The sequence below is a fragment of the Vipera berus genome (genome assembly GCF_964194415.1).
Source record: "Vipera berus genome assembly, chromosome: 1".
Lineage (NCBI taxonomy): Eukaryota > Metazoa > Chordata > Lepidosauria > Squamata > Viperidae > Vipera > Vipera berus.
In genome coordinates, this window is record NC_138202.1 from 243,952,313 (window position 1) to 243,979,855 (window position 27,543).

At 38.2% G+C, this 27,543-nt stretch overlaps 2 protein-coding genes across 3 annotated transcripts in view; one reads left to right on the forward strand and one right to left on the reverse strand.

Moving 5' to 3' along the window:
• The window catches only part of MDN1 (midasin AAA ATPase 1), a 126,133-nt gene extending 124,217 nt beyond the window's left edge, over nt 1-1,916 (reverse strand). The window contains exon 1 of the mRNA XM_081331608.1: nt 1,790-1,916. Within this exon, the coding sequence (XP_081187734.1) occupies nt 1,790-1,888 (99 nt within the window). The 5' untranslated portion in view covers nt 1,889-1,916. The remainder of the gene's footprint in view (nt 1-1,789) is intronic.
• Nucleotides 1,353-27,359, forward strand: CASP8AP2 (caspase 8 associated protein 2). Of its 2 annotated transcripts, none has more exons than XM_081331575.1 (10): nt 1,353-1,584; nt 6,638-6,716; nt 8,489-8,569; nt 11,523-11,620; nt 12,404-12,478; nt 12,904-13,019; nt 15,325-17,483; nt 19,169-22,364; nt 24,924-25,023; nt 25,910-27,359. In XM_081331575.1, exons 2-10 carry the CDS (start codon nt 6,665-6,667, stop codon nt 25,964-25,966), a joined length of 5,934 nt encoding a protein of 1,977 aa, XP_081187701.1. In that variant the 5' UTR covers nt 1,353-1,584; nt 6,638-6,664; the 3' UTR covers nt 25,967-27,359. The 2 variants fall into 2 exon arrangements, with proteins under 2 accessions (XP_081187701.1, XP_081187700.1); XM_081331574.1 differs by lacking the exon at nt 1,353-1,584 and adding an exon at nt 4,385-4,502.
• Nucleotides 27,360-27,543: the final 184 nt, after the last annotated feature.

The following is a 27,543-nucleotide window of genomic DNA, read 5'->3' on the forward strand; positions in this document are numbered from 1 at the left end:
TTTATATCCCAAGTTGGTAAAAGGCTCTATAGTTAGTATTTGATTTGATTAGGAAATAAAATAATTATTGCCTGAATTCATGTATCGCTTTAAGACATGATCATTAACTGTATTCCATCCCATGTTTTACTAAAACTAAAACCAAACAAATCAGATGACTACTACTATGAGGTATAATATTGACCATGATTTATATAACAAAACTATGGATCAGCACGTGTGAATGAGGAAAATCAAAATCAAATGCCCAACATTGGAGGCTTTTTAGCAACAAAAGGATATCACTGCAGTTCCAAAATGCACCATGGCCATATGCTAAAGAACTGAACATTTTTTCTTAAAGCCCTAATAAATAATCTTGTGATTCCTGAAAGAATCCCCTAGAGCACGGGTGTCAAACTCGCTGCATCACGTGATGTGTCGTGACGTATCAGGACTTTTTTTCATTGTCGGAGCTGGGGTGGGCATGGCCTCCGTATGATGCAACCAGCCTGCGGGCTGGCAGTTTGACACCCCTGCCCTAGAGTTTATAAAAAATGTTAAATCTTTCCTTCTGAGGAATGTGGAGACGGAGCAAAATTCATCCTTTTATATAAATGCCTTCTCCCATCCCGCGCTCTGAGATACCAGAGATGTAAAATTGGTGTCCTTTGAGAAGCTGTTGATCTGCTCCCAAAATATCAGCATGTTTGAGGGAAATACTTTTCTTCATTCCCATCCTGCCAGCAAGAGTCCAGTGTTTGACACTTTCATGTCAATCCAATGAGGTTACTTGCTCATTCTTATTGCTACCATAGGCACAACACTTAGCCTAGGGTTGTTATGGATGTTAATCAATTATTCTTCACACTGTATTAAACTCTACTGCTGAATACATACTGTAGAGCTAGCACACCACAGACCACAGTTGGGCAGCTGTGGCCCCTTCATGACCTGTGCACTCCAACTCCTGCCATATTGGCTCAGAAATTCTGGAAGCTGAGATCCACAGGTCGTAAAGGGGCCCTAGCTGCTGACCCCTGGCGTCGACTATATACTAAAATGCCCTCGTTTTAGATGTACTACAACGGCCATGTTAGCTAGCCCAATCTCTCCTGGAAACTATGCGAAAATGAAAAAGTAAGAGTATTTTGGAAGATGCTCTCCCCCTCCTACCCTGTAAGGAAAAGTTAACTTTCACGACACTGCTGAAAATTCACACCCGAAAATTTCACATTCTGCCGTCTCAAATCAATGGTAGTCAGGCCTATGACTTATGGGCAACGAGAAGAATACCAGCCTCGTTCTGACCCCGGTAAGACTGAGAAATCTTCCAAGCATCAAGAGCCAAAGTTCTCGGGGCTGAGGAAGACACAAGCGGAAGCGGGCGAAAGGGTAACACGCTAGCGACGTTTTAATCTATCGCCGGAGGTCAGAAAGTTTTCCCAAATCCACCGCATTTCTCTTGGGAGGCGACCAGGCTGACAAACGGAGGAGGCTGGCCGATGCTGTTCGTCGCCGTTGCGAGCCGAGAGTGGAAGGGATTCTCCCGCATCCTGGCTTCTTCCCTCCCCCGCTCCCCGACCTCCTCTTCAGACAAAGAAGGTGAGACCCAGCTCGCCCTCTCTCCCTCCTTAAGCTTCCAGCCAGGCCGATCTCTTTCTCGAAGGCCGGGACGGAGAAGAGGGACGGTCACCCCGGCCAAGATTACTGGGGTGTGGACCCTGTGCAGGTCCCCATCTTTCTCCCTCCCTCTCCCCCGGTGGCCTAGGGCGGAGAGGGCGCCGCTGCCATTGTGGCTCTCTCCCACCTGTTTGGCCAGGAACCTGCTGAGCTCGCCGCTGCTCCTCTCGTTCCTCTGCGCTATCAGTTGCAACGGCCCCGCTAGACTGAATTGCAGATGCTCCATCTTTAGGCGCCCGCGGGAATCCCTTCGCCTGGAGGGCCCCTTTCCCCGGGGAAGGGAAAGGAGTTGTGCACGCCCAACCTGGCCAGAAACCACTCTCGCCACCCACTGTTAGAAGCGCGACACGTGGGAAGAGTGAGTTTCGTTTTCCCCCGGAATGCCTACGTCATCTTCCAGCGACAAAAGCCCCCACAGGAGCTTTCGCCGTGTTGCCTTCTGGCCGCTCCTCCCCTTGGCGGACCCCAAAACAAAACCTGTGCTTGCGCGTTTCCAGTTATGCTTTGCGACATCTCTCTATAAACACACAAGTTAATTGCTGCTGCTGCTATTATTATTATTATTATTATTATTATTATTATTATTATTATTATTATTATTATTATTATTATTATTATTATTATTATTATTATTATTATTACGATGCAGTTGTAATATCTGTATACTTGCTGGGGTTTGTTTTCCACCCTGAGTTTTACGGCCCGAATCGGTCCAAGATGTATTTTCGTTACTGCTTTTTCGTAACTATTTCTCAAAAGCGGTCTTAATGGATTTTCCAGAGGAACATAAAAGATTATGCTGTGGTCACAAACATTGTCACATGAAAGTAGTTCCGTTGAAATCAATGGGAAATTCTGAGGAAATGTTGAATTGCGATGTTCAGTAAGGATGCACCTATTTCCACTCCGTAGCTACAACATTTTCTCTAAACAGTTAAAATGAATACATTCGAATACACCTGCACAGAATTCCAACCGATTTCTAAATCCTGTAATCCTTTATTTAGAAGCAAGTTCCATTTAATTAAACAAAGACTTATAGAACTGCAGTTTGATACATTTGCCTTCTATAAGTCAGAAACTTGTTTTCTGTCAGCATTTTCTTGCTTAGAGGAGTTGAAAAGGTTGCCAGAAAGTTGCCTATCATCATTGTAATAGTTTTAGATAAAGGCTTAAAATTTAGCCAAGATCAAGCAGTTTCTTATACTGTTAGTGCACAATGATCTATAAAATAGCCAACTGTATTCTGGCATTTCTTTTGGCATAAGTTGAATTCGCAACTAACACAAGACAGTCTGCCACACCCAGCAGCTTTTGAATGCCCATTATTGTATATCAATGTCCTACATTTTATTTGCTGTTACTTTACTATTTACTATTCTAGCTTCCTCTCTCAAGCACTTACATCCCCTGGGCTGTACTGCAAGTCACCAGAGTTGGGCAGCCATGTAAATTTAATAAATGCTAAATAAAGATATGGAAATCTTTAAGAACATTATTAAAATAGGTCTGTTGAACTGATACTCTTTAAGATTTTATTCTCTAATACTTGCAAAAACTCCTGAATAAACTGATTCTGAAAATTAGTAAATAGTTACAAGAGTACATGAACTTGAAATCCAATATAGTGTAGTTAACCTTGGCTCTTCTGTGATTCGTGGACTTCAACTCAGGAATTCTGGAAGTTGAAGTCCACGAATCACAGAAGAGCCAAGGTTGCCTACCCCTGGTGTAGTTTGACCCTTCAAAGCATCAAACAAGCTACAGCACTCTAAATACTGAACTCTAAAGCACTGTCTATAGATCATAATGGCAAATAAAATCAAATAACATATTCAGTGCAGCATATAAATCAGACTGGGCCATAAAAAGTGCTGTAAAAATTGTAGTCTGTATCCTTCACAGGAGACTTTGTCCTTTTGCTACAGAATACATAGGTATTCTAACTATGGTATGAAATTTAAAGTTACTCACATAGCATTATATTTCCAATATTATATAGATCGTACATTTTAAACATTACATTCAGTGACTGATGTTTGTGATTCCTTAACAATCTCAGTGTCCATTACAGTTTGGCAGCACGTAACATTAATATCTATTGCTTTGGAAATGTGGCTTACAAACACTGTCTTTAAAATTAGTAGTCGGGAGTCCCGAAATAACTATTTTCCTAAAGTATTCTTGTTATAAAACCCTTCCTTCAAAATCATCACAGGGTAGCAGCATCAACCTAAATTCATAGAACAAATAACTTCAAGCAGTTCTGAATGTTTTGTCATGAGAGTCGTTTTCAATCGGAGTAAATCGAAGTAATTAAAACAGTGGCCTTCAAACTCGGCCCTTTTATGACTCGTGGACTTCAACTCCCAGAATTCCTCAGCCAAGCATGCTGGCTGAGGAATCCTGGGAGTTGAAGTCCACGAGTCATAAAAGGGCCGAGTTAAAACGACTCCGGCAGGACACACACACACACTCACTCTCTCTCTCTCTCTCTCTCTCTCTCTCTCTCTCTCTCTCCCCCTCCCTCCCTCCCTCTCTCTCTCTCTCTCTCTCTCTCTTTCTCCTGCTTTTTTTTGGCGCCAAATCTTTTCCTGGAGGAGGTGGGATCTAGTGATGTCACGCCGGAGTACGTGCCTCAGCGTCTTAAGTGATTGGTTACGCTTTCCTGGCTTCACCTACCCCCCCCCCCGCCGATTTGGCCTGTTGGGGGGGGACGGGAGGGGGAAGTATCTTGCGAGGAAGGCGAGAAGATGAAGTCCGGGCGGTTTTGAGGGGCGGCGGGTGTCTCCGCCACGCCCGTTGAGACTCGGAAAGGAACGGCAGGACTCGCCACTCCGGTTCGTGAGAGGGATAAGAGACTTGAGGGCGGTCTGCGGCTGGGTGGTTGGGGAGCTTGTGGCGGGCTTGTAGCGCTTCTCCCTCGTTCGCCTCTCTGTCTGCTCGGAGCCTCTGCTTTCGCCTTCCCCCAACCTGCTGCCTGCCAGATGTGCTGGATTTGGGATACCTGTAATGTCTGGGCTGCCCGCATCTGGAGGGCACCAGCCTGCGCCAGGCGGACGTACCGGCCCCGCACCCCGCTTCGCCCTGCTTGCCGTCAGCTTGGCCCAGTCAACCCTGGGCCGCGCCGATGAAGGAGGGGGATTTCTGAAACGACAAAAATGGGGTTTATCCTTCCTCGGGCTTTTATTTAATGGGGCCGTCTTGCAGGCTCGCTTCTCATGGCAGGTCGGAAACGGGCAGTAGGGTAGATCGTGTCTTGCCATCATCTTCTCCCGATTCCCTTCTTTTTTGCTTTTAGTGTTGGCTCAGGGAACAATTGACAATCGCTGCCTTCCAGAAATAACCAGCCTCTTAAGGCTCCGTTCCACTTCATTCCGTTTATGGTGCAGTTTATTTCCCCCCCCCCCATCTAATTCTAGTCCCAAAGGTGCCTTTCTTTCTTTCTTTCTTTCTTTCTTTCTTTCTTTCTTTCTTTCTTTCTTTCTTTCTTTCTTTCTTTCTTTCTTTCTTTCTTTCTTTCTTTCTTTCTTTCTTTCTCTCTCCCTCTCTCCCTCTCTCCCTCTCTCCCTCCTCTCTCTCCAAAGGCAACCGGAGACGTTTCGCTTTTCATCCAAGAAAGCTTCAGAACTTCAGAAGCTGCTTGGATGAGAAGCAAAACGTCTTGAAGGGATAAACAGTTGCCTTCTGGGGGGGGGGAACACCTTTGGGATAACCATGACCTGTATGACTGAGAATTTCCCTAGACCAGGGGTAGGCGACCTCGGCTCTTTTATGACTCAGGACTTCAACTCCCAGAATTCCTGAGCCAGCTTGGCTGGCTCAGGAATTCTGGGAGTTGAAGTCCACAAGTCATAAAAGAGCCGAGGTTGCCTATCCCTGCCCTAGACCAAGGGTAGGTAACCTTGGCTGGCTCAGGAATTCTGGGAGTTGAAGTCCACGAGTCATAAAAGAGCCAAGGTTGCCTACCCCTGCCCTAGACAAACCTAGTTCTAGATTCACAAAGATCATGTACAGAGTGCTGTGCAATTTAATTGGGGAAAAACTTTAGAGCTGTCAAGACTACAGCTTTTTGGAAGTCCTTTCCTTGGCATATCTGACAAATTAAGTGTGATGGGTGGATATTAGAGAGGATTTGGGGAATGAGAACACCTTTATTATGATTTGCTCTGTCAAGCAGAAAATAACATTTTGATCATCTTAAGGTAAAGGTAAAGGTTCCCCCGCACATGCATGCTAGTCGTTTCCAACTCTAGGAGCCGGTGCTCATCTCCGTTACAAAGCCGAAGAGCCAGCGCTTGTCCGAGGACATCTCCGTGGTCATGTGGCCGGCATAACTAGACGCCAAAGGCGCACGGAACGCTGTTACCTTCCCACCATGGTGGTCCCTATTTTTCTACTTGCATTTTTTACGTGCTTTCGAACTGCTAGGTTGGCAGAAGCTGGGACGAGTAACAGGCGCTCACTCTGTTACGCAGCACTCGGGATTCGACCCGCCAAACTGCTGACCTTCTGATCGACAAGCTCAGCGTCCTAACCCACTGAGCCACCGCGTCCCTTATTAGTAAGATAGATATGGTTCTAATCATGGAACCAATTATCCAGGAAGTGGTTTGCTCCCTTTCAGTTTAAATAGCCATCTGTTGGGGATAGTTAATGTTTGGGTTCCAGTACTGCACCTGGCTTAGATATGATGGCCAAAACAAATTTTTATTCTACAATTCTAGATTGGTTGAATTGTTAGCAAATTATTCTTCCTTTCTAAGTCTAGGAAAAACAGACAGCTTGATGATGCTAAGTTTCGTGGAGAGGAGATGAAAGTCCTCCCGTCACACAGCTGTTTTTTAAAGTGTGGTATTGAGATATGTGCATGTGTACAGATATTCTCTTTCGCCTTGGGAACAGGCTGTCTGTGTCTGATATAATGTCTATCCTGTTTAGACTGATGTCCTAATTTTTTTTCTATCAAATTTAGATGGGTTATACTTAGGAAGTGATTATAATGGGAACAGAGGAGGAGGAGGATGGAATGACATTTTCTAATCTATATGGCAGTAAGTAACTGATTATTTTACTTTTGGGGGACATTAGAAAAATGCTCTAACTCTATAGTATTATCTAGAAAATAGATAATGGTGGGAAAAAGCCATATATTATGTTTCAAAAACTTCAATTTAGTAGACTTTTGTGTATGGCTGTGGTAGGAGCTATTCCTGCCAATCATAACTCCCCCTTCCTGCACTTTTGAAGGAGGCCAAGAAAAAGGAGTTTGCTGATAAGTGCTACAATACGTTATTTTAATAATATTTTTACTCAAAAGCAAAACTGCGTTGATGAGCATATGACTTCCTCTTGTTTGTGTTGACATAAACAATGATTGATATCATTCCAGCAATTCTCCTAGCTGATAGAAATAGGCTATTATAACTGCCAGTTAAATGGATAGAAGCCAGGGAATAGAATTTCTGAGATTTGGTGTTATATTATGTAGTTAGCGTCACATCATTTCTGACACAACGATAATTGATCAGTAATCTTTAAGTTATGACTGTAATTGAGCCCTGCAATTTTGGTTATAAGTTCATGACAGTGGTGGAGTGGATCATTACTTGACCAGGCCCTATTTTAAGGCTTCTTTTTGCAGTGGTTGCTAAGCAAATGCAACAATCATTAAGCCAAGCCATTTTTTGCTCTTGGACTTCTTTTCCAGGAATCAGAAGTAACGGCCAGCTTCTGGGGGAAAAATGTCATAAACTGTCACATGGCTAGGCCACTGCAAATGATTGTAAAGGCGGGCCAGTTGCTGAGAATCAAAAATGCAGTCGTGGGATGGGGTGGATTTTGGAACCTCGGAAATGGGTCATAAGCAGCTTTTGGGAAGTTCATCATAACTTCAAATAGTTGCTAAGTAACCATCATAATTCAGAACTATCTATACTAATGTACATTTTATTTTATAAAATCAAGCTGCTAAAGATGTAGTTTGAACAGAGATGCTAGTCAAATGGTGCTTTTCAGAATTCATACTTCCACTCAGGAGCTAGCAGTAAAGAATTAGTGTGGATAAATGAATTGCTACTATTGCAGATAAAAATAATAAAAAGCAACTACTGCAAATTCTAGCTATCAAAGCATATTTATATCAACCCTGGGTTTAAATCCTATATATTTTTCTCCCCCTTGTATGGTAACAGATTTCCTGTCATTTGTTTATTAACTTTGAATTTGGAAAGTACCTGTACAATGTTGTGATTAATGGTCCTGTCAAGTTTCAGGCTCCTTCTGACCTTGCATGCTTCAAACCCCAGAAAGTCTCCTCTTTGACAGTTATTTTTATTCTACAAGACAAATTATACAGGTATTTCTTTCTCTGGGGTTAATAGTCAGGAAAAATGCATAGGTAAAAGTTTAGAAAGCTTCTTTTTTATGTTTCTTATATTTCCGTTTAAATTGGTGCCCATAACAATTGAACTGATCAGAAATTTATTTATTAATCATATATATGACCCTCGTACTTCTGATCAAACAAGCTATAGTGATTCACAGTATCAATGAAAACGTTATCAGTAAAATCATACTTACGTAAACATAATAAAGCCATGGATACAATATGAAATCAATAAAGAGAGCGAAGCAAATCACTTTCTGTTTCAGTACATTTGGATACAATCTCTCCAAACCAATGATAGGCTGGGTAAAATGTTTTTTATTGTAGAATTATTGTTAATTTTGTTCGTAAAACAACCTCCTTTATCTCTTGTATATTACAGCTATTGTAATACATGAACAGCTAACATCTTTTGTGGGGTGTTCTTTCTATTTGCAGTTTCTTCTTTGGAAGGAGGAGATGGCGACGAGAGTTCTGTGGATATTTATGATGGCTTAGACAGCACTCCAGTTGTTTCTAGTATGTTATTTGCCTTGCTATGAAGTTTCTTTTTTGATTTTATTCACTTGAATTGGATGATACAGATATTTCCCCATCCCACCCCAGACAAGCTTAGTAAAAATAGTGAAAACCTGGTGAAACAAGGTTTCAGAAGCTTGATACCAGTTCTAATTTAGTAGTCGACTTCTCCAGGCTGTTATTGCTAGGGGATTTCATTTCTTGGGGGTGCGTTAACTCAGAATTCATTCCTGTCAAAACAGCTTTGGATTTCTGCCAAATCACAGATCCTGATCATGGAGGGGTGGGGGATGGGCAACACCCTGAATCTGGTATTTTAAGTGTATGTTAAATGTGATCTGGTAAGGAAAATGTTACTAGCAGGTCCTTGTACTAACATATTACTTTTGGGTAACCGTGAGGTTCATGGCATTGCCAACTCCTGCATTAGAGAGAGACTTAGATAGTTTATCCCACATGTTTTATGGATCTGTGATTTTCAGAAAGGGCTTGGGGAGCTTCTCAGAGATTTATCAGGCAGTTTGATCAGTCCAATGATATACAGATGCAGTAAAAGCACTACATGAGATTACTCATCCTGTTATTACTCCTGGGGTTCTCTTTGCTTTCGTGATAAGCTCCAGGATATGAAACGAAGAGTAGTGGTGGTGAAAAAACAAGGCAAAAATATGATAAAATATGGATATGAGCCCAGGTTTGGCTCTGTAGCATGGCCGTAAGATAAGTGGAGCATTGTTAGATTTCTCACACTTATTGCATTCTTGAAATGTCATTCAGTTGTACTATTTAAAGGGACCAGAATCTTTGAGGGAATCTTAAAGTGGAAACACTCCCAATAGATCATTGTGATATTTTGATAAGTATTCTGCAGATAAAATCATACCTACTCACTTGGAGTTAGATGCTGCCTAGGCAGAGATTAGTCACTGCCAATTTACTTAAGTATAAAAACAAAAAGAAAATACAGCACATCTCAGAGTAGTGTGAGCTTTCCTCTAAAAGTTGATTTCCTTATCTGGTCTATCTAGTAGGGGTAAAATATACATTGAATTTTTCAAAATGCTGGTACTAACCTGTTATATATTGCCACTTAGGGCTGAATAGAAGATATAGTAGAATACAGGATACAGTGGATATCTGGTCCGAATGGGGAGAAAAAGGCTAATACTTAAACCCAGCAAAACACAGTGACTGTTGATTCAGAAACTTTCCATTCCCTGTACAATTTCATCTTTCATTCCAGATGGAGCTGGAAGAGCATGTCCTCCTGGACCCTCTTCTTTTGTTAAATGGTTGGTATAACCCAGGGGTAGGCAACCTCGGCTCTTTTATGACTCATGGACTTCAACTCCTAGAATTCCTGAGTCAGCTATGCTATGCTGACTCAGGAATTCTGGGAATTGAAGTCCATGAGTCATAAAAGAACCGAGGTTGCCTACCCCTGGTATAACCCATTAGTAAGAGAGTCTTTGCCACAGTAGCTAATGTGGCAATGTCCTGGGTATACTCCCAACTGGACCACCTTGGGTTGGACTGCAGTTTGCTCTGTGTGGAGCTTTCCCTGAAGACACTCAAAAATTAATGTTCAAAGTTATGTGAGACGCCTGTTAATATAGCCATTGTTTTAACATGTATTGCCCTGTTCACCGCCCTGTCCTTCGGGAGAAGGGCAGTATACAAATAAAATTAATAATAATAATTAATAATAATAATAATAATAATAATAATTGTAATACCTTTGCTATGGAGCTGAGTTGGCTACTAGTCTCTTTCCAGGTGTAATCAAAGTGCTTATCACTTATAAAGCCTTATAGTGTTTAACACCTGGTTGGTAGGAACCAACCAACAGGATATGTTGAGAACTCCTATTCTTTAGGAAATGGTTAAATTGGGGAGTCAGAAATTTCTGTTGTGGCCCCACCCATTTTAATATGCTCCTATCTGCAGTAATGATTGCTACTTTCTTATTAATACACAGAACGGCGTTTAAAATGCCATTCCACAAAGCCTTTGGAGAACAAATATCATTTGTTATATCCAAACTATTTTGTTATGTTCTTGTTAACACAGTTTTAAGAAACCTTTCGGTAAAAACCATCATTTTGCTTATCATTTGATATACTTATGATTGTTTTACTGTGCTGGTAATAAGTCATTTAAGAATATTGCATTGAAGCAGCATACAAATTTTATGAGGTAAATAAGTATTTCAACAGAGTTTTGAACTTAAATCTGACCATAACGCAATGCATTAGAAGTGATTTGCCATCTAAAGACGGGTGTGTACATACTGTATATGTTAATATTTATAAGATTTGGCTTCGTATGTAACGAGTGAAAAAATGTAAATGATATTATTTGGCTAAAGCTAGGATTCTGAAACTCTGCTACCTAGCTTTATGTGCAAAATAGGTTTTGGAGATATGGGGTATTTTGTTTCCTTGCTTGCTTTCAAAAACCAGTGTTTCTTTGTCTCCGCACAGTGAGTCCCCTTAGAAACTGAGGAAACCTTCAAGACCAGTTTAATGTATTCAGTGAGTCTCTTTAGGAAAACGAAGCTATACCTAGAAAATATAATTTATGAAATTAAATAGAGGCAATAATTTTCTGTTGGGTATTGAGATATACACAGTGTCAGTGATAAACATGTGTCACTGTCCTTTATATTTCTCGGGCTTTCATGGAACAACTACAACATTTGGAGTGTTGTTGATAATAGGAGCCCATTTTGTTGTGGTTACAGTGGGGGGGGGCTGGGGCAGAACAAGTTGTGTGTAGAGCCACACAGTTGAAGATGTGAAGCTTCTTGTATGATTTCTAGAGTGTGTGCTGGCCAACCTTTGCCACCAGCTTAATGAAGTCTAGTAACCTTCTTTCAAAGAAAACAGGATTCTTTTTTTTTTAAAAAGTTATTTTTTTTTTTAAAAGTTATTTTTCATCTCCCTTGCTTTAGGCAATTGTGCTACAAAAGTGCCGATCAAAAGTAGTTTGAACCTATTTGATGAAATCCTGATTGAGGAAGAAACAGCCAAGGAAGCCACTTTCAATGAAGTATGTATTTTTTATACTGGTAACACATCAGGGAGATAAATTGCAGTTAGATAATAACTAACATTTGGTTGTATTTGTGTTTATACTATTTTATTTTTTTTATTTTAATTCCATTTATATCCCGCCTTTCTCCGAAGGCTCAGGGCGGCTTACAAGCTTAGCAGTAGCCTTCATTCTATGTATATGCCTGCTTATTAGGGCTTTCACACCACCCCCCAAGCGGCATTATTACAAAGTCAGCTTAATTGCCCCCAACAATCTGGGTCCTCATTTTACCTACCTCGGAAGGATGGAAGGCTGAGTCAACCTTGAGCCTGGTGGGATGCGAACCTGCACCAATTGCAGGCAGCTGGTGTTACTTAAGGAGGCATTAGCCCAGTGCTCCACCAAGGCTCTAACATGTATACAGTAATTGAAAGTATCATCAATTTTCAGAATTCTCTGATTTTGAAATTTACACGATTAAAGGTAAGTTGCAGTTTGGATCCTAAGGAGAAAGAACTTGATTTGTAATTTATTAATAATGAAATTTAATGTTATGAAAAACTAAAAGTATAATTAACCATTGTAACTGGATTTTGATTTCTTTTGCTTTACAGATAGTTCCATTTGTCCATGTTGCAGTAAAAATGAATGGGATACATACTTTATATATATGTGTTTAGTAGGGGGTGAAAATGTTTCCTTATAACTCAGAAAATATTTGTATGATTTAGCAAAACTATAGTTGCTGTATCCAAAGTATGTGTTTTAATATAAATGAGGAGATCTGTGTTTTGGCAGTTGCAGGCTGAACATGAGAAATGTAAGCAGCAACTTCAAGAGTTGATGAAGAAGCTTCAGGAAATACAAGAACAGGTAATAAAGCAATAAGTAATATGATCCAAGACATTCATACAGATAGCAGAAAATGCAAATGGGAAGAGATTACTGCATGACAGGGATTGTATTTTTGAAAATAGTCATAATTTAATAGTTGTCATAAAGCAGTCACCCATGAAAACTAACCTAGTCCTATACATGTTAACATATTTCTGGGCAGTGATATTTATTTTCAGGAAAGTATCAGTAATTAATGGCTAAATATGCAATCTTTTATGCACTTAACTAGGAGGCATTACATTAAATACGTTTAGAATGTAATGTATTTTCTTAGCTTATTACAACAAAAAAAAGGTAATAAATTTAAATGCACATTTCTTGAACTTTATCATATTTTTGTTCATATATTTAGTTCCTTGTTTATAATATGTTAAATATCTTATGTGTTCTTTCTGGCTTAGAACTCTCTTCTACAAAGTGAAAATCTGTCCCTTAAAAAAAATATTTCAGCACTTATCAAAACAGCTAGAGTGGAAATTAACCGCAAGGATGAAGAAATCAGTAGTCTGCAGCGAAGGTACTGAAAGTTAACCTACATATTGTTTTTGAAAGATTTTAATGATGAAAAAAGTAAAGAAAGGAAACCTTAACTTAAAATAGAAGTGTTCTTTCCGTGCAACCGTTTCCAATCCCAGGTGAAAGTTTGGTATCTTAAAGACAAATTTATGCTACTAGCATTTATGTGTTTATATTTCATGAGATAATTTTTAGAATAAAAACCAAACATATTTTATGCAGAGAAAAACATATTGAGATAAATGTAGTTAAATTGATTTAAAAGTATAACTTGACTTCTAGTTACAGTTTAATGGTATAACTGCATACTGTTACACTTTTCTTTTTTTATTATTAAAAAGTTTTAACATACATTTTATCTTTAACAATCCCCCCTCCCCCTCCCATACCCAACCCTCCCTACCCCTCCCCCCCCCCCGACTTCCCAGAGCTAAGTACAGGGTATAAAAACAAAAAAAAACACTCATAAAGATCCAAATGCTAACAACCATAAACTCTGAAATCTATCACTCTCTAGCTCATATAGGATAACTACAAACACTATTACTATTAACTATAAAAAAAGAAAAAAGAAAAGAAAGGAAGACTTATTCAAATGCTACATGAAACTTTTTAGTCCCATATTTGTTCTGGATATACTCAATCCATTTTCTCCACTCCATAATGTAACGTTCTTGCGAGTGATCTTTCAAATAAGTCGAAATCTTTGCCATCTCTGCCAGGTCTGAAACCTTTAAAGTCCATTCTTCTATAGTCGGCAGTTCCTCCTTCTTCCAATATTGACCTATTAAGAGTCTTGCTGCCGTAGTTAAATTCAACATCAACTTAGTGTCCACAACCGCAGCATCTGTAATTATACCTAACAAAAAAAATTGCGGGCAAAACTTTATCCTTTACTTGAAAATCTTCTGCATGTTCCACCAAATTTTTATCCAAAAGGCCTTAACCTTTTTACATGTCCACCATATGTGAAAATATGTTGCATCTTCATCGCCACACCTCCAGCACTTGGGCTGATAATTCGGATACATACTTGCAAGCTTTTTAGGATCTAGATGCCATCTATAAAACATTTTATAAAAGTTCTCTCTTAAATTTTGAGCTTGTGTAAATTTTACGTTCCTCACCCAGATCTTTTCCCACGTGTCCATTGTAATAACTTCTTGAATATTTTGGGCCCACTTTATCATACAATCTTTAACAAGTTCTGTTTCTGAATCAATTTCTATCAATGCACTTTTCTTGTCAGCAGTGCAGCAGTTTGCTGTTGCTTCTTGGGATTTCTTTGTTTATTGCTTTTTATTGCTTAGCTTGTAACACTGGTACTCCGTGGAGATCCTTCATCCAAATATTAAGCAGGCTCTGATCTTAATTTCCAAAGTCAAACAAGATGGTTAATTGCTGCTACTTACTAAGACAACCTAATCATAACCAGCATTAGGTTCTTATTTCTTCCTTTCTGCTTTAAGTATATCATTAAGTTTTGGTTTCATTCATCCTTATTTAAAATATTTTTGGGAGTATTTATCTGCAACAAATAGCAATGCCACTTAGACTTATATACCGCTTCCCAGTGCTTTGCAGCCCTCTCTAAGTGGTTTACAGAGTCAACATATTGTCCTCAACAATCTGGATCCTCATTTTACCGACCTCGGAAGGATGGAAGGCTGAGTCAACCTTGAGCCGATGAGGATCGAATCCCTGGCAGTCAGCAGACTTAGCCTGCAATACTGCAATTCTAATCACTGCGCCACCATAGCTCCTTAATTGATCAAATAATTGATTACTTTCCTAGCTTTATGTTTACTACCCATGTCCCTGGGTATTTAATCAAAATCCCCATTTTGAACATAATGCCCAGCTGTTCTTCGGTTTGTGTCTCCAGTTGCGTGGAAGGAAGAGTTAATGAGATACATGTGTTGGCCTCATGTTTACATTCTATATAGCTCAGTATTCTTGACGATTCAGATGTGGGTAATAACTGGCAATAACTATTGAACCTGATACCTAGCTTTCTTAATGGTTATAAAATGAAATCAGAATTAAAATATTCTATTTTAATATTAAAATTAAATATTCTTTATTAAAACTATATCAATAATATTGATATAAATTATATCAATAATATCAAAATTAAAATATTCTATTTTAAAAGAATTATATTCTCTTTGTAAACATTTCATATTTTTATTGATTGTGCTTTGGAGTATACTGCCTTTTTGTCAGTCTAATCTTACTCTATTTTACTAAACTTTCAGATAGTTATTATATAATGTAGCATATTAAAATAGTGTTTTTATTAACAGGTTAACAGAAGCTCCAGTTCATCACAATACCTACAGTAGGATATATACAAGGAACATTGAAGGATCAAAACAAAAAAATCAATCCAGAAATTTCATCCCAGAAAATAATTCAAAAACAGATCTTAAAAATAAACAAGACTTGCCCGGAGATGTATCTCATAACTGTCCATCTTGGGATTCAGGAAATAAGAAAGATCATTTGGGGAAAAAAGATACTTCTTATATATCTCGATCTCATCCTGAGCAGCTTCAGAAAGATGGCGTTCAAACAGAGCTGTCAAAAGTTTATAGCTCCTGTGATAAAGAAAAGGAGAAAAGGGAGATGAAAAATAACGAACATTATAGTAAGAATAACAATTGCAGATACAAAACAAAAGCACAGAGAGATGTTCGAGGTGTTGTAGATTGCATATTGGATACTCCTGGAAAGTTACAAGTTAACCCAGAAAAATTAGTCAGAAGTGGACAGTGGAAAGACAGAAAGGACTTAAATATCAAAAGCAGTCGGAGTGCAGAAAACAGAACTGATGATCTCTCTTCTACTAAGGAAAAACAGTCAGTTCCTAAGGATAAATTAAGGCTTAAAACTGAACGCATTAATGAAGATAGGCTTGAAACATTACAAATCATAAACCAGAAAGACTCAAAAAAAGAAAACAAAGAGGAAAGCAGTAGTAGACAAAAAAACAGACCACCTGATAAATATGTAGAACAGCAAAGAACTGGTAAAGCTACTAATACCCCTGAAAATAATACACTTGTCAGAAATCCTAAAGAATTAAGTAAAGGTTACCTAGAAGATGACAAGATAAAACATAACGATTGTAGGAAAAATAAAGGAATGGATGGTCCTGGGCTCCAAGGAGGGAAATCATCAAGGCCACACAGTTCTAATAGAGAGCGAAAACTTAGTAACTCAAACAAAGAGAGCAAAAAATGTGAACCTGAACGCACCCATTCAAAATCTGACGAATATCGATCGGAAGCCAAAAGGAAAAGTGAAAGAGACAAACCTAGAGAAAGCAGAAATTCTCAAACTGAAAGACAAAATTCGAAAGAAATTCCCCAAAAGGCAGTAAAGGAAAACAGGAAACTAAAAGACAGTTCCAAAAGGGAGCAAAAGAAGCCCTTTCCAGCAAAAGAAATTGCCCTGGCAGTTGAGGCTGTGGACGAGCCTGTGCCCATTAAGGTGGAAAGGGATGAAGATCAATCGAAAAGCAAAGACTTAAAATTGAGCTTCATGCAGAAGCTGAACTTAACTCTCTCTCCTGCTAAGAAGCAAACAGACAAATCCAAAATAGCAGCAGAGAGCACTAACGAAGGTGAGATGGAAGTTCCAAGTCAGGAAATAATGTTAATCCCAAATGAACCAATTAATACCGCTAGCGAAGCGAAAATGCCATTGGGACCAGTCCATAACAGTCCCCTTCAAACTAAATTGGAAAAAACAATATATGTTTCTGAGATCGAAGCAAATCAGCAGAACGAGACTCCAGAAGAAATTTGGGATATTAAGCCATGTAAAGCATTTCCACAAAATGCGACACTACAAAACGAAATTGTTGGCAGTGAGAAACTCCTTCCTCCCACTGAGAATGAGATGCAAGATTCTAAGGAAGTGCGTGGGACACCTAGCCCAGTAAATCGCACGGATCCGGAGACGCTGTTAAATCGTGCTTTCCAGGACCTGGAGACTGGGAGTTCTGTAGATTCTGATACATTTAGAGTAATAGATGAAGTTAATGGGACTGATTCAGACTCATCCATGACAAAAGAAGAATCCAGTAATTGTGCAGATAAAAAGATCTTGGAGCACTCTGAAAATGAAAGCCTACCTCTTCACAAGACTAGCACAGAAGATGATAAAATACTGTGTGTAAATATTTCAATAACTGACTCCAGAGCTGAAGATTCGAATCCAAGCTCTCCCAAGCATGGAAGCCAAATGGAATCACTCTACAATAAAGGATTAAATGCTGTGTCTCAGACAAGAGACTCAAATCCAGTTCCAGGGGATGATGATAACTCAATACTGAGCATTGATCTAAATCACATGAGGTACATCCCAAAAGCAATCAGCCCTCTTAACAGTCCGATACGACCCTTGGGTAAAATCTTCAGAATGGAAACCTCTTACAAAGTGACAAATTATAACACAGGTATGTTTATTATATTTTTGTTGTACTTGTTAGAAAAATGTCCTTTTTTTGGCTGATTTGTATGCCTTTGGAGGAAATACCTTTATGCCAAAAAAAGGTTTATAGCAGATTACAAGGTACAGCAGTAGCAAACCCATTTGCTCCTTGTTTACTTCCTGCTGGTTGGAAACTTGGACATGAGCCATGAGTTGGAGTATTGTACTTCCTTTCTTCCCTACTGGGTAATTTAATAATTCCTCATCCAGTCAAATCACAGTTTATCCCAGACCTGCATAATATAATTTGGCCGAGCCTCCAAAATATAGATTACCAGTTATAGTTTGATTCTGGTTGGCAATGCTGATTTTTTTTTTTAGGATTTGCCCAGAATCTATTTTGGTGATCCACTTGTGAAATAACCAGCATTTTTTTGTGTTAAGCTGTGAGGCATGTAGGAGAAAATCATCACAGGGATAAATGACACAGTTTCCAGTTTTTCAAAAGCTGGGTCATGGCTTTGTTTTTAATTCTCAAAAGCTAATTACAAAGGTACGTTTCTTTTTAGGTGCCTCCTATAAAAAAGCAGTTTAGTTGAAGTGGAGGAAAGTCACATGAGCTTTACTGTCTGTTCAGTCATCTTGATAATAAATTATTCAGTTAATGCAACATTTTCCATTGAGTTTTGGTGGGGAGAAGCTAGTTTCAAATTTTTAATATCAGAAGCCTTAATGGATGGGTGTTAGCAAATACCGGGTTTGAGAATGAATAAATATTGCATTAACAGCACTAATGTGTATTGATCCTAAGCATATTATTTTAATGCAGAATTTAATTGCAGATACTATTGTATAATTGGAATCTGATTACAAGTTAGATGGCAGCTATTGTAGTACATTCCTATACAGTAAGTTTAGCATATTTGGTCATGAGAAATCTGGTTGACTTCAGGGGAAAAAAATCTTGCTTCTATCTGGTGATCATACAGATTTTTGCAGCCAAAGAGGTACCTATATTTAAGGGATAACATTGGGATATCTTAATTTTATTTCTGAGTAAACAAGGTATGCCTGCTACAATGAAAATCCATTTAACACAGTGTTTAACTTTAAAGCTCATTTTCTGAAATTGATCTTTTGGATTCACACAGATTGCATATGTTATTTCTTAAGAATATTTAGTGACAGTTTATTAAAATGTGGAGTGCAACTTCAATCTTGTCAGCAGATGGTTCCTAGGAGAGCGATCCTTAAAATGCTTTTGTAGCTTATGTTGCATTTCCAGTATTTGATGTGAAGTACTTTCCATGAAAGCATTTTTTTTTCAGTTCCAAATTTTAGTTTATTTTCACCCAGCTCTTCCAAAAAGCTCAGAATGCATCTGTGTCATCCTTGAAGTTTGTCATCCTAACAAGTCTGTAAAATAGATGCAGCCAAGAGAAAATGTACCTAGGACAGTTATGCATTTGGCTTTATGGCTGGGTAGGAATTTGCATATGGATCGTTTTGATAATCTATTATATTAATCATTATACCACATGTATTCTGAAAGCTGCCTCTTTGAAATGCAAAACACAAAATTAACAATTATAAGTGGAAATACTTAGTCGTGAAATGAACAATAATTGAATGATTCTGTAAAACAGTTTGCTTTGACGCTTCCTTTTTAGAGTGATATTTTTCACTTACTAATTGTTCTGTTGGTTGTAGATTTTGCTCCAGATAGTGCAGTGGATTATCTGGGGAACAACCATTCAAGTGAACTCAACAAAGAAAATCAAAAGCCACTTTGCAGTGATCACAAAATCTTAGAAGAGACTCAGCTAAACATGTCTTCAGATGAATTAGAAGAAGGAGAAATTGTAAGTGATGCTGATGATGAACCCAAAATAGAAAGAAAATCTGAAAATAGTAAGAAGTTGAAAAGAAAAATATCTCCTGAGAGATCTAATACATCCAAGAATACATACAACCAGAAAGTCAAGTCTAAATCCCCCAATGAAGATCCTGGAAAATTGGCTTCTGGGAAAAAAAGTAAAGAAAAGCCCAAAGATGGAACAATAATATTTTCAAAGGAAATGAAGAAAAATAAAATTGTGAGCATTGATTGTCTTGAAAAAATAGTTCAAATTACTGCTGAACCTTGTACTGTACATGAGTTTATGCAGATGCTGAAAGCTGTAAGAAAACAAGTACGAAAAAACTATATGAAATTTAAGGTACAGTTTCCAATACAGCAGTTTCATAAAATAATAGATTCATCAGTTCTGAATTTTACATCTTTAATAAAATATATTGACTTCTCTAAAATGTGCAAATCAAATGAGCCAATAAAGGTAAATCTCTGTGAAGTTATTGAATCTGAACTCAATCAGATTAAAAAAAATACTGCAATGAAGTATCTATTTGAGAAACAACAATCAGATATGAAGAAAAAATTGTGGAAACTTGTGGATGAACAACTTGATTTGCTATTTGATAGAATAAAAGAAATTCTTCTAAAGTTTTGCAATTTGATAAGTTTTGGAAATGAGAACGATAATAGTAAACGTAAAAGGAAAGAAAGCTCAAAATGCCTTGACAGTAATAAAATTGATAGACAGAAATCAAAGAAACCAAGGTTAAGTGCTAAAGTGAAAAGGTCTGAAGAACATGTCCTTCCAAAACCAGCTGTAGTTAGCCAACTGTCCAAGGCAGATCACCAGGAAATAAATAAAATACCTTGCTACAAAAATACAGTTACAAAACATAAACATTCCCATACAGATAGCACAAGACCTCTCCCTGAAATTGCACATTCTAAGCCGACTTCCACAGAGGATACTGCTTTGAAAACTGGAAAATATGAAAAGGAGGGATTGGAGATGATTGGAGATCCTCACAAATCTGATATCAGCTGTGGACCTCTCACAGAACAGCAAATGTCTGGGCTAACATTCAATTTGGTTAATGATGCTCAAATGGGTGAAATGTTCAAAAGTTTATTGCAGGGCTCTGGCCTTTCAGAGAAGAACGTTGACTTCATCGATGAGAATCAGTGGGAATTCAGAACACCAGAAAAGCAAATGCCAGAAGGTCAGAGCGGTAGAAATAATCCTGCGTATGAGACTGAAGAAACAATGTCAAGGGATAGCCAGGTAGAATCAAGAGTAATGGATGGCATTAAATGGCCCGTAGTTTCACCTGAGAGAGATTCAACATTTTTAGCCAGATTGCAAATGCCCATTGATCCAAATATTCTAGATGAAAACTGTATGTTTGAAATTCCTACCAGTCCTACCTTGAAGAAAGGTGAGGTATGTGTTTTGGAAAAACAAAAATCTCTGGTTTCCTCTATCCTTTTGGAAGACCTAGCGGTATCGTTGACTATTCCCTCTCCTTTGAAGTCAGATGCTCATCTTAGTTTCTTGAAACCTGACGTATTGGGATCTGTTCCTGAAGATGTTTTGAACGCACACTTTAGTGAAGATGCTCACATAGGAGAGGAGGATGTTTCTGAACAAGAGATCCACTTGGCTTTGGAATCTGATAATTCAAGCAGTAAATCAAGCTGCTCATCGTGGGCAAATATCCCTGCTGCTCCTGGATTTCAGTGTTGTCCAAGCCTTCCAATGCAAGCAGTAATAATGGAGAAATCAAACGACCACTTTATTGTGAAAATAAGGCGTGCTGCACCATCTGTCTCACCCACTGATCAGACAGCCGTACCAGATGAGCCACTGATCTCTATTACCGAAAAAGGGAAGAATGAAATTATATCTGAAGAAAATCTTGCTACTTTAACTTCCCAAAGCATCCCTTCAGGAGAGAGAGAAATATCTAAAGAAATTATAAATACTACTGACTCTGTAAAAAACACTCACTCATTGGAACCTTTGAAAGAGACATCTGTCTGTCTTGCGATTGATTCAGTTCCTGATCTTTTTGAACCACAACAAGACCTCCATCCTGATACTCCCGGTGATGATGTTAATACCGTAGAGTCCCTGCTTCATAAAAACAGACAAGAACAATCTTGTGACATCAGTCTTGAAGTTCAGAGGCCATTTTGTAACACAAGCCAAACTCAAAGCCCTCGTTTATTTGTTTCAAATCAAGCATTGAATAATGATGCTGCGTCAGAAAAACCTTGTGACTTGCAAGACCCTCCTGAAGAACTAAGGATATCTACAGTGCCTTTGGAAGACTCCTCAAATAAAATAAGTCAGAATGCAGGTGCGCTTGAGGTTTTTAAGCTTCCCCAGACAATCCCAATGAAAGCATTCCAAGAAAAAGATGTACCTTCTGCAAAAATAAAAGATTTCCCAGTTAAACCAATAGTAATTCCACCTGTAGAACAGCTACCCTGTCAGAATCATTTTGATACACGTATCGGCTTGACTGTTACGATTCCTACAGAAAATAAACTAAATCCAAAAGATCCCATAGAACAGTCTGCTTTAAATTATAGAATGAAAAGTGTATGTAAAGATCAGGAGAAACATAAAGCAGATAGTCACTGTGAAGTAGCTGATACGTCAAAGACTGAAGTTGAAGAAAATATAAATCGGCCAGACATGTCTATAAGAGATGGCAGTTTTGAAAAAAATACTACCTTTAATATTGATGGTCAAAGATGTCCAATGAAACTTAACAAAGAAAGCAAAAAAAGGAAAAAGGAAACAGAAGAAGCATCTAGTGCAAAAAAACAAAGAAAGGAAAATAATGAGTTGGATTTTAAAAAAACAGGCAAAAATAGCAAAATCGCTAAAGACAGAACTTCAGTAGCTTCAAGTTTATCTAGTACAAAGCCAGCGTCAACTAGAGACAAAGATCTGTTATCCTCAACATCTTCTATGTCACCATCAAATCTTTGTGCCAAAAATATCATTAAGAAGAAAGGAGAAGTTGTAATTTCTTGGACAAGGTAAGAATACTGAAAATGGACTATAGCTGAATACATTAAAAGTACAATAGATTGAGATTATGTTTTATTTTCTAACACACCACATCTTGGGCATTAGAGCTGCTTACTCCTATTAAAAGGATTTTGGAATGCTGCATAAGAATGTAGTCTGTTGTATATCTCATTGAACATTATGGCATTTTTTAGTAATGAGTGCCTCACTAACCTTAGCTGCAAGCTCAACTTTTTAAATCTTTTTTCTGGCAGAGGTAGAGTAAGTTCAGTCTTCCGTGACTTGCTATAAAAATTGTAGCATTAGCTGAGAGAGGAGAATTTAGAAGCCGCTCTGAGCATATGGTACAAAATTGTTCCTTCATCTGAATAATAGGGATGTGTAGTTTGTATATTGCATTGTCTGGAAATGTCAGCAATTGAGCATGGTAAAACAAGTCATTATCAAAGGATTTGCAACATTTATTCCTGCTTCAAAATACACTCTCACATCAAGCCGTAATGAAAAGAAATGCTGAAAAGTTTTTAAAAAACCATTCAGATGAATAAATGAAAAAGCCTTTGTCCAACAAAAGTTAAAAACAGGTAAACCAAGGCATGAAATTTTGAGCAGAGCACTTTGTCAATCTTTTGGTCCCAGCCATTCGTTCTGCATTTTAAAAGGCAAAGGCATTCCAAGAAAGGATTCAGCAAAATTAATTTAGATGCATGAGGAAATAAACAGTCTTAATCATGTATGATTTGTATGATCCTAGAAGGTTGGCTATTAGAGATATTCCTTGATTTACAACTATAATTGAGCCCACAATTTTTGTCATAAACTGTAATGGTCATGAAGTGAGTCACCATGTGGCCAGATCCAATTTTATGACCTTTTTTGCAGTTGTTGGGGGACAGCAGATGCCACAACTTCAAAACCGGACCATAAGTCACATTTTGGGGGGGTCCGTCATAATGTTGAACAATCGCTAAACGACTGTTCATAAGTCAAGGATTATCTACATTTGTGGTTGCTTTCTTAAACAGATCCTACAAATTACTGTTCTAATAAATGGGTGGTAGAAACTTCTGACAGTTCTCTTAATTGCAAAAGATACTGGTGGTCACTTTAAGAACTGAATTATTTTACCCATGTAGCCTGGACAGTAAATAGTAAATGAAAAATATCTGAAGAGAGAAAGTGAAACAGAATGCAAAAATGGATTGCTTATGTATTATTTATTTATTAAGCACATTTATATAGCCACCCAACTCATATACAGTGACTCCTGGTGGCATAAGACAGATATAGAATAATAACAGAATAGGTGGTCTGTAGAGATGTATTTTGTAAATATTGTGATTGAAAATGTTTTTCTTCTTGGTTACAGCTTTTCTAATTACCGTATTTTTCGGACCATAAGACACACTTTTCCCCCCAAAAGTGGGGGGGGAAAGGAGGGTGCGTCTTATGGTCCGAAGGTGATCCGTATGGCCAGCCCCAACCTCCGCAAGTGGAAAGTAAGGGAGATTGCCAGGAGCACGAATCGGCACGTGCTGAGAAACGCCGATCTCACGCTCCTGCACTCTCCCTCGCTCGGTTTCAGCTTCCCTTGCTACAAGAGAAAGCAGGCTGAAACGGAGTGAGGGAGATTGCCAGGAATGCGAATCGGCTGATCTTGCGCTGCTGCAATCTCCCTCGTTTCAGCCTGCTTTCTCTTGTAGCAAGGGAAGCTGAAACCGAGCGAGGGAGTTTGCAGGAGCGCGAGATCGGCCGATTCGCATTTCTGGCAATCTCCCTCACTCCGTTTCATCTTGCTTTCTCTTGTAGCAAGGGAAGCTGAAACCGAGCGAGGGAGTTTGCAGGAGCGCGAGATCGGCCGATTCGCATTTCTGGCAATCTCCCTCACTCCATTTCAGCTTGCTTTCTGCAAGAGAAAGCCGGGCTGCAGGGCCGCCTCCGCGGGTACTTCTCTAATGCAGAGAGGGAAGGGCAAACGGAAGGAAGGAAGGAAGGAAGGAAGGAAGGAAGGAAGGAAGGAAGGAAGGAAGGAAGGAAGGAAGGGACAATGGGAGAGGGAGGGAGAGAAAGAGAGAGAGGGAGAGAGAGAGAAGGAGAAAGATTTTTTTTCTTGTTTTCCTGCTCTAAAAACTGGCTGCGTCTTATGGTCCGGTGCGTCTTATGGTCCGAAAAATACGGTAACTCAGATCTTCCTGAGATTCAAATCTGCCAGCCAGTTTTTGCTCAGAGGCCATTGTCTTAACTCTTATTTCTGAATTTGATTTTCCATCAAATATCTAATCCTTTTTTTTTTCAAATAAAGGAACATGGGCTCATAAGCAGTCATTTCACTTTGTTAGTTTAACTATCATTCATCATGGTGATCACGGTTCCGAGAGGTCTGAGAACACATTATCTGGTGAAATTACCAGATTTTAGTTTCAGAATCAGTTTTTTTTTATCCTTTGGCTATGAATCCTGCCTTTTGTTTTTACTTTAAATCTTTCACATGGGTGAAATAATAGTAATTGATCTATTGTCAAAGAACTAGGTATTCAGTGACTAAAAATTAACTTTGCATATTATAGAAATGATGACCGGGTGATCCTATTGGAGTGCCAGAAAAAAGGACCGTCAGGAAAAACTTTTACTTCTGTCGCTGAGCAGTTAAAAAAAACTCCAGCTCAGGTACGTGTCTGGATAGGAATCTGTATTTAGTTGGCTTCACTTTCCATTTGTGTATTTCTCTGAACGAACAGAGTACGCCATATTCACCTAAAAGAAAAACATTTCAAAAATTCAGACAAATTCTACCCCACTCCAAAGATTAGCGAGAAAAACGATTTATAAACCCAGGCAAAAATTACGCACACTGCCCAACTTCTCTACTTCAGCAATAGGACTGTCGACTTCAGTTTAAGCAAAGGTTAGTGCTGTGCCAGAGATAGATCTGTTAGACTAACATTTCGTGTTAGGGTTCTGGAAACTAGGTAAGAGATCCTTGAAGAAACAGCTACTTTTTTCTCTTTGCAAAGAAAAAAAGAAAGAAAACAGTAGAAGTATTTAGTCTCGTCTTCAAGACAAATAGAAATATGCAGTATTTTGGATTGTTGCTTGACCTCTTTTAGTGGGACTAGGTTATGCAATAAGGACTTAGTTAATAGTTAAGATGAATGGCTGGTGGAAGAGAGGAATCTGTTGGCTCTGAATGCTGTGGGTCTATATTTAAACAGATCTCACTCTTCAGTCAAGGAAAACCTGGGAAAGTTTTTATCATGATTTAAAACAAAATAAAATCGTGCTAAAGTAAGTACCAGTAAGGACGTACAAATGACCTGGAAATCTTTGATGTGGCTAATAGGTATTTCTGAATCTGGCATCACTTTTTCCTAGCTGCCCTAGTTTATCAGAATTGTTACACCTGATTCACTTGCCTGGTCGCATGTCTGTATGAGTGTGTTGGGTGGGAGGGAGTGGGGAATGACTTGAGATGCTCATTAATTCCCCAGGGAAATACCTACTCTGCAAATTGCTTTATATTTTAAGGTTTAAATTTTATATTTTCTCTCCACAGGTTGAAGAAAGATTTAAGCAGTTAGTGAAACTATTCAAGATGTCAAATGGCAGCTAATGGCTGCTACAAATGAAGAAATCTATGCACATCTTTGCCCTGTGTGTATGTGAGAAAGAAGGAGTGCTTGCTTTCCAAGTCCAAATAGCAATTGGTTCCGTATCTTTTTTTTTTAACCCGTAATTTAAACCTTTCATTTATTCTCACAGACCTTATGGGAAGATCCTGGTTTGTTTGTTTTTTTTAATTACGTTAGTAACTGGTATTCATTAAATATAGCAAATAAATTGTAAAACCTAGTGCACATTTTGGAGGAAAAAGAAAGTAATACGGCTTGAACTTCTTGAGCTGCTATGAATTGTCTAAGACTTCTATCCACTGCAGGTGCCAAAGATCATTTGCAAAATACATCATAGAACAAGGTATTTTTTATTGCTCCTGCTTCGTCCTCTGTGTTTTACTCAGAACCCTTATTTTCATTGAAACTTTGGATCAACACAAGACCAGTTCTTCACATACGAACCATAGTTCTGAGTTGAATAATCTGACTATAGTTTGTTGATCAGAAATAAAAGTAGTGCCTGTTAGCACAAAACGAGACTCCAGTAATCATGAGATAACTTAAAAGGGGTGTGGAGCATATACTTTGCTTTTTTCCCCTCTTTCATTAAGTGCAAATATAAATTTTGAAGTTTGCAGTTTATTTTCTAAATCCTCATGAATGGTTTATTAGTTAGATTTTGTGAGGAGCTAGTATATATTGTTTATTTTACAAATAAAACACCAGTGTTAGCAAAGAGTTTCCTCTACTTAAAGTGCTATTTTATTTTACAGACTAATGTAACATTGTTTTTCATGTCCAACTTTCATTTTAAAGCAGATTTGCCACAAGTTAACAAAATATCTTTTAAATTATAAGTATCTGCAAAAATACTGAGTATTTTTAATGGAGTGTGCAATTTGAAATTTAATCCCATACTTTAATTAAGAGTTTAATTAAGGTTTAAATTAATGATAAACCAGTTAAATTGATCCATGTTCCTGTCCTGATAAGACCTTATTTTGAAGGACAAAGAATTTATTTCATAATGGAAATATGTAAGATGCAACACCCGCAAAGTACCTCATTTTTTCAAAAAATTGTTAATATTAAAACTCATTGATTAAAACGGATTACTTGCCATCCTGACTTTTAAAAAAGAAAGGGAAAGAGAGGTATAAAGAAGTGCATGTGTATAAATTGTAAGTTTTATATGTTACTTTCCTGTAAATAATGTACTGTACAGAATTCTATATTGTGTAAAATATTGTGTTTAAATACAATTCTTTACCTGTAAATTTTTGATTACATAGAACAAATTTTATTTTGCATACATTAAATACCGCATTCTGTAATATGAATTTCAAACCTTGTAAAATGAATGTGTTTAATGTTAATTAAATGTTGGTTTGGAGTATTTTATACCCTACTTTGTAATCTTTTTGAATTAGTTATTTTTAGCCAGTAGATAATAATTTACTTTCCTGATGGCAAAAAATCTTGATATTAAAGTGCAAAGCTCAATACCTCAGATGGATTCCAGTGAAGTTAAGTTGTGGAGGTTAGTACATCTAAACATCCTGATTTAGCAAGAGAT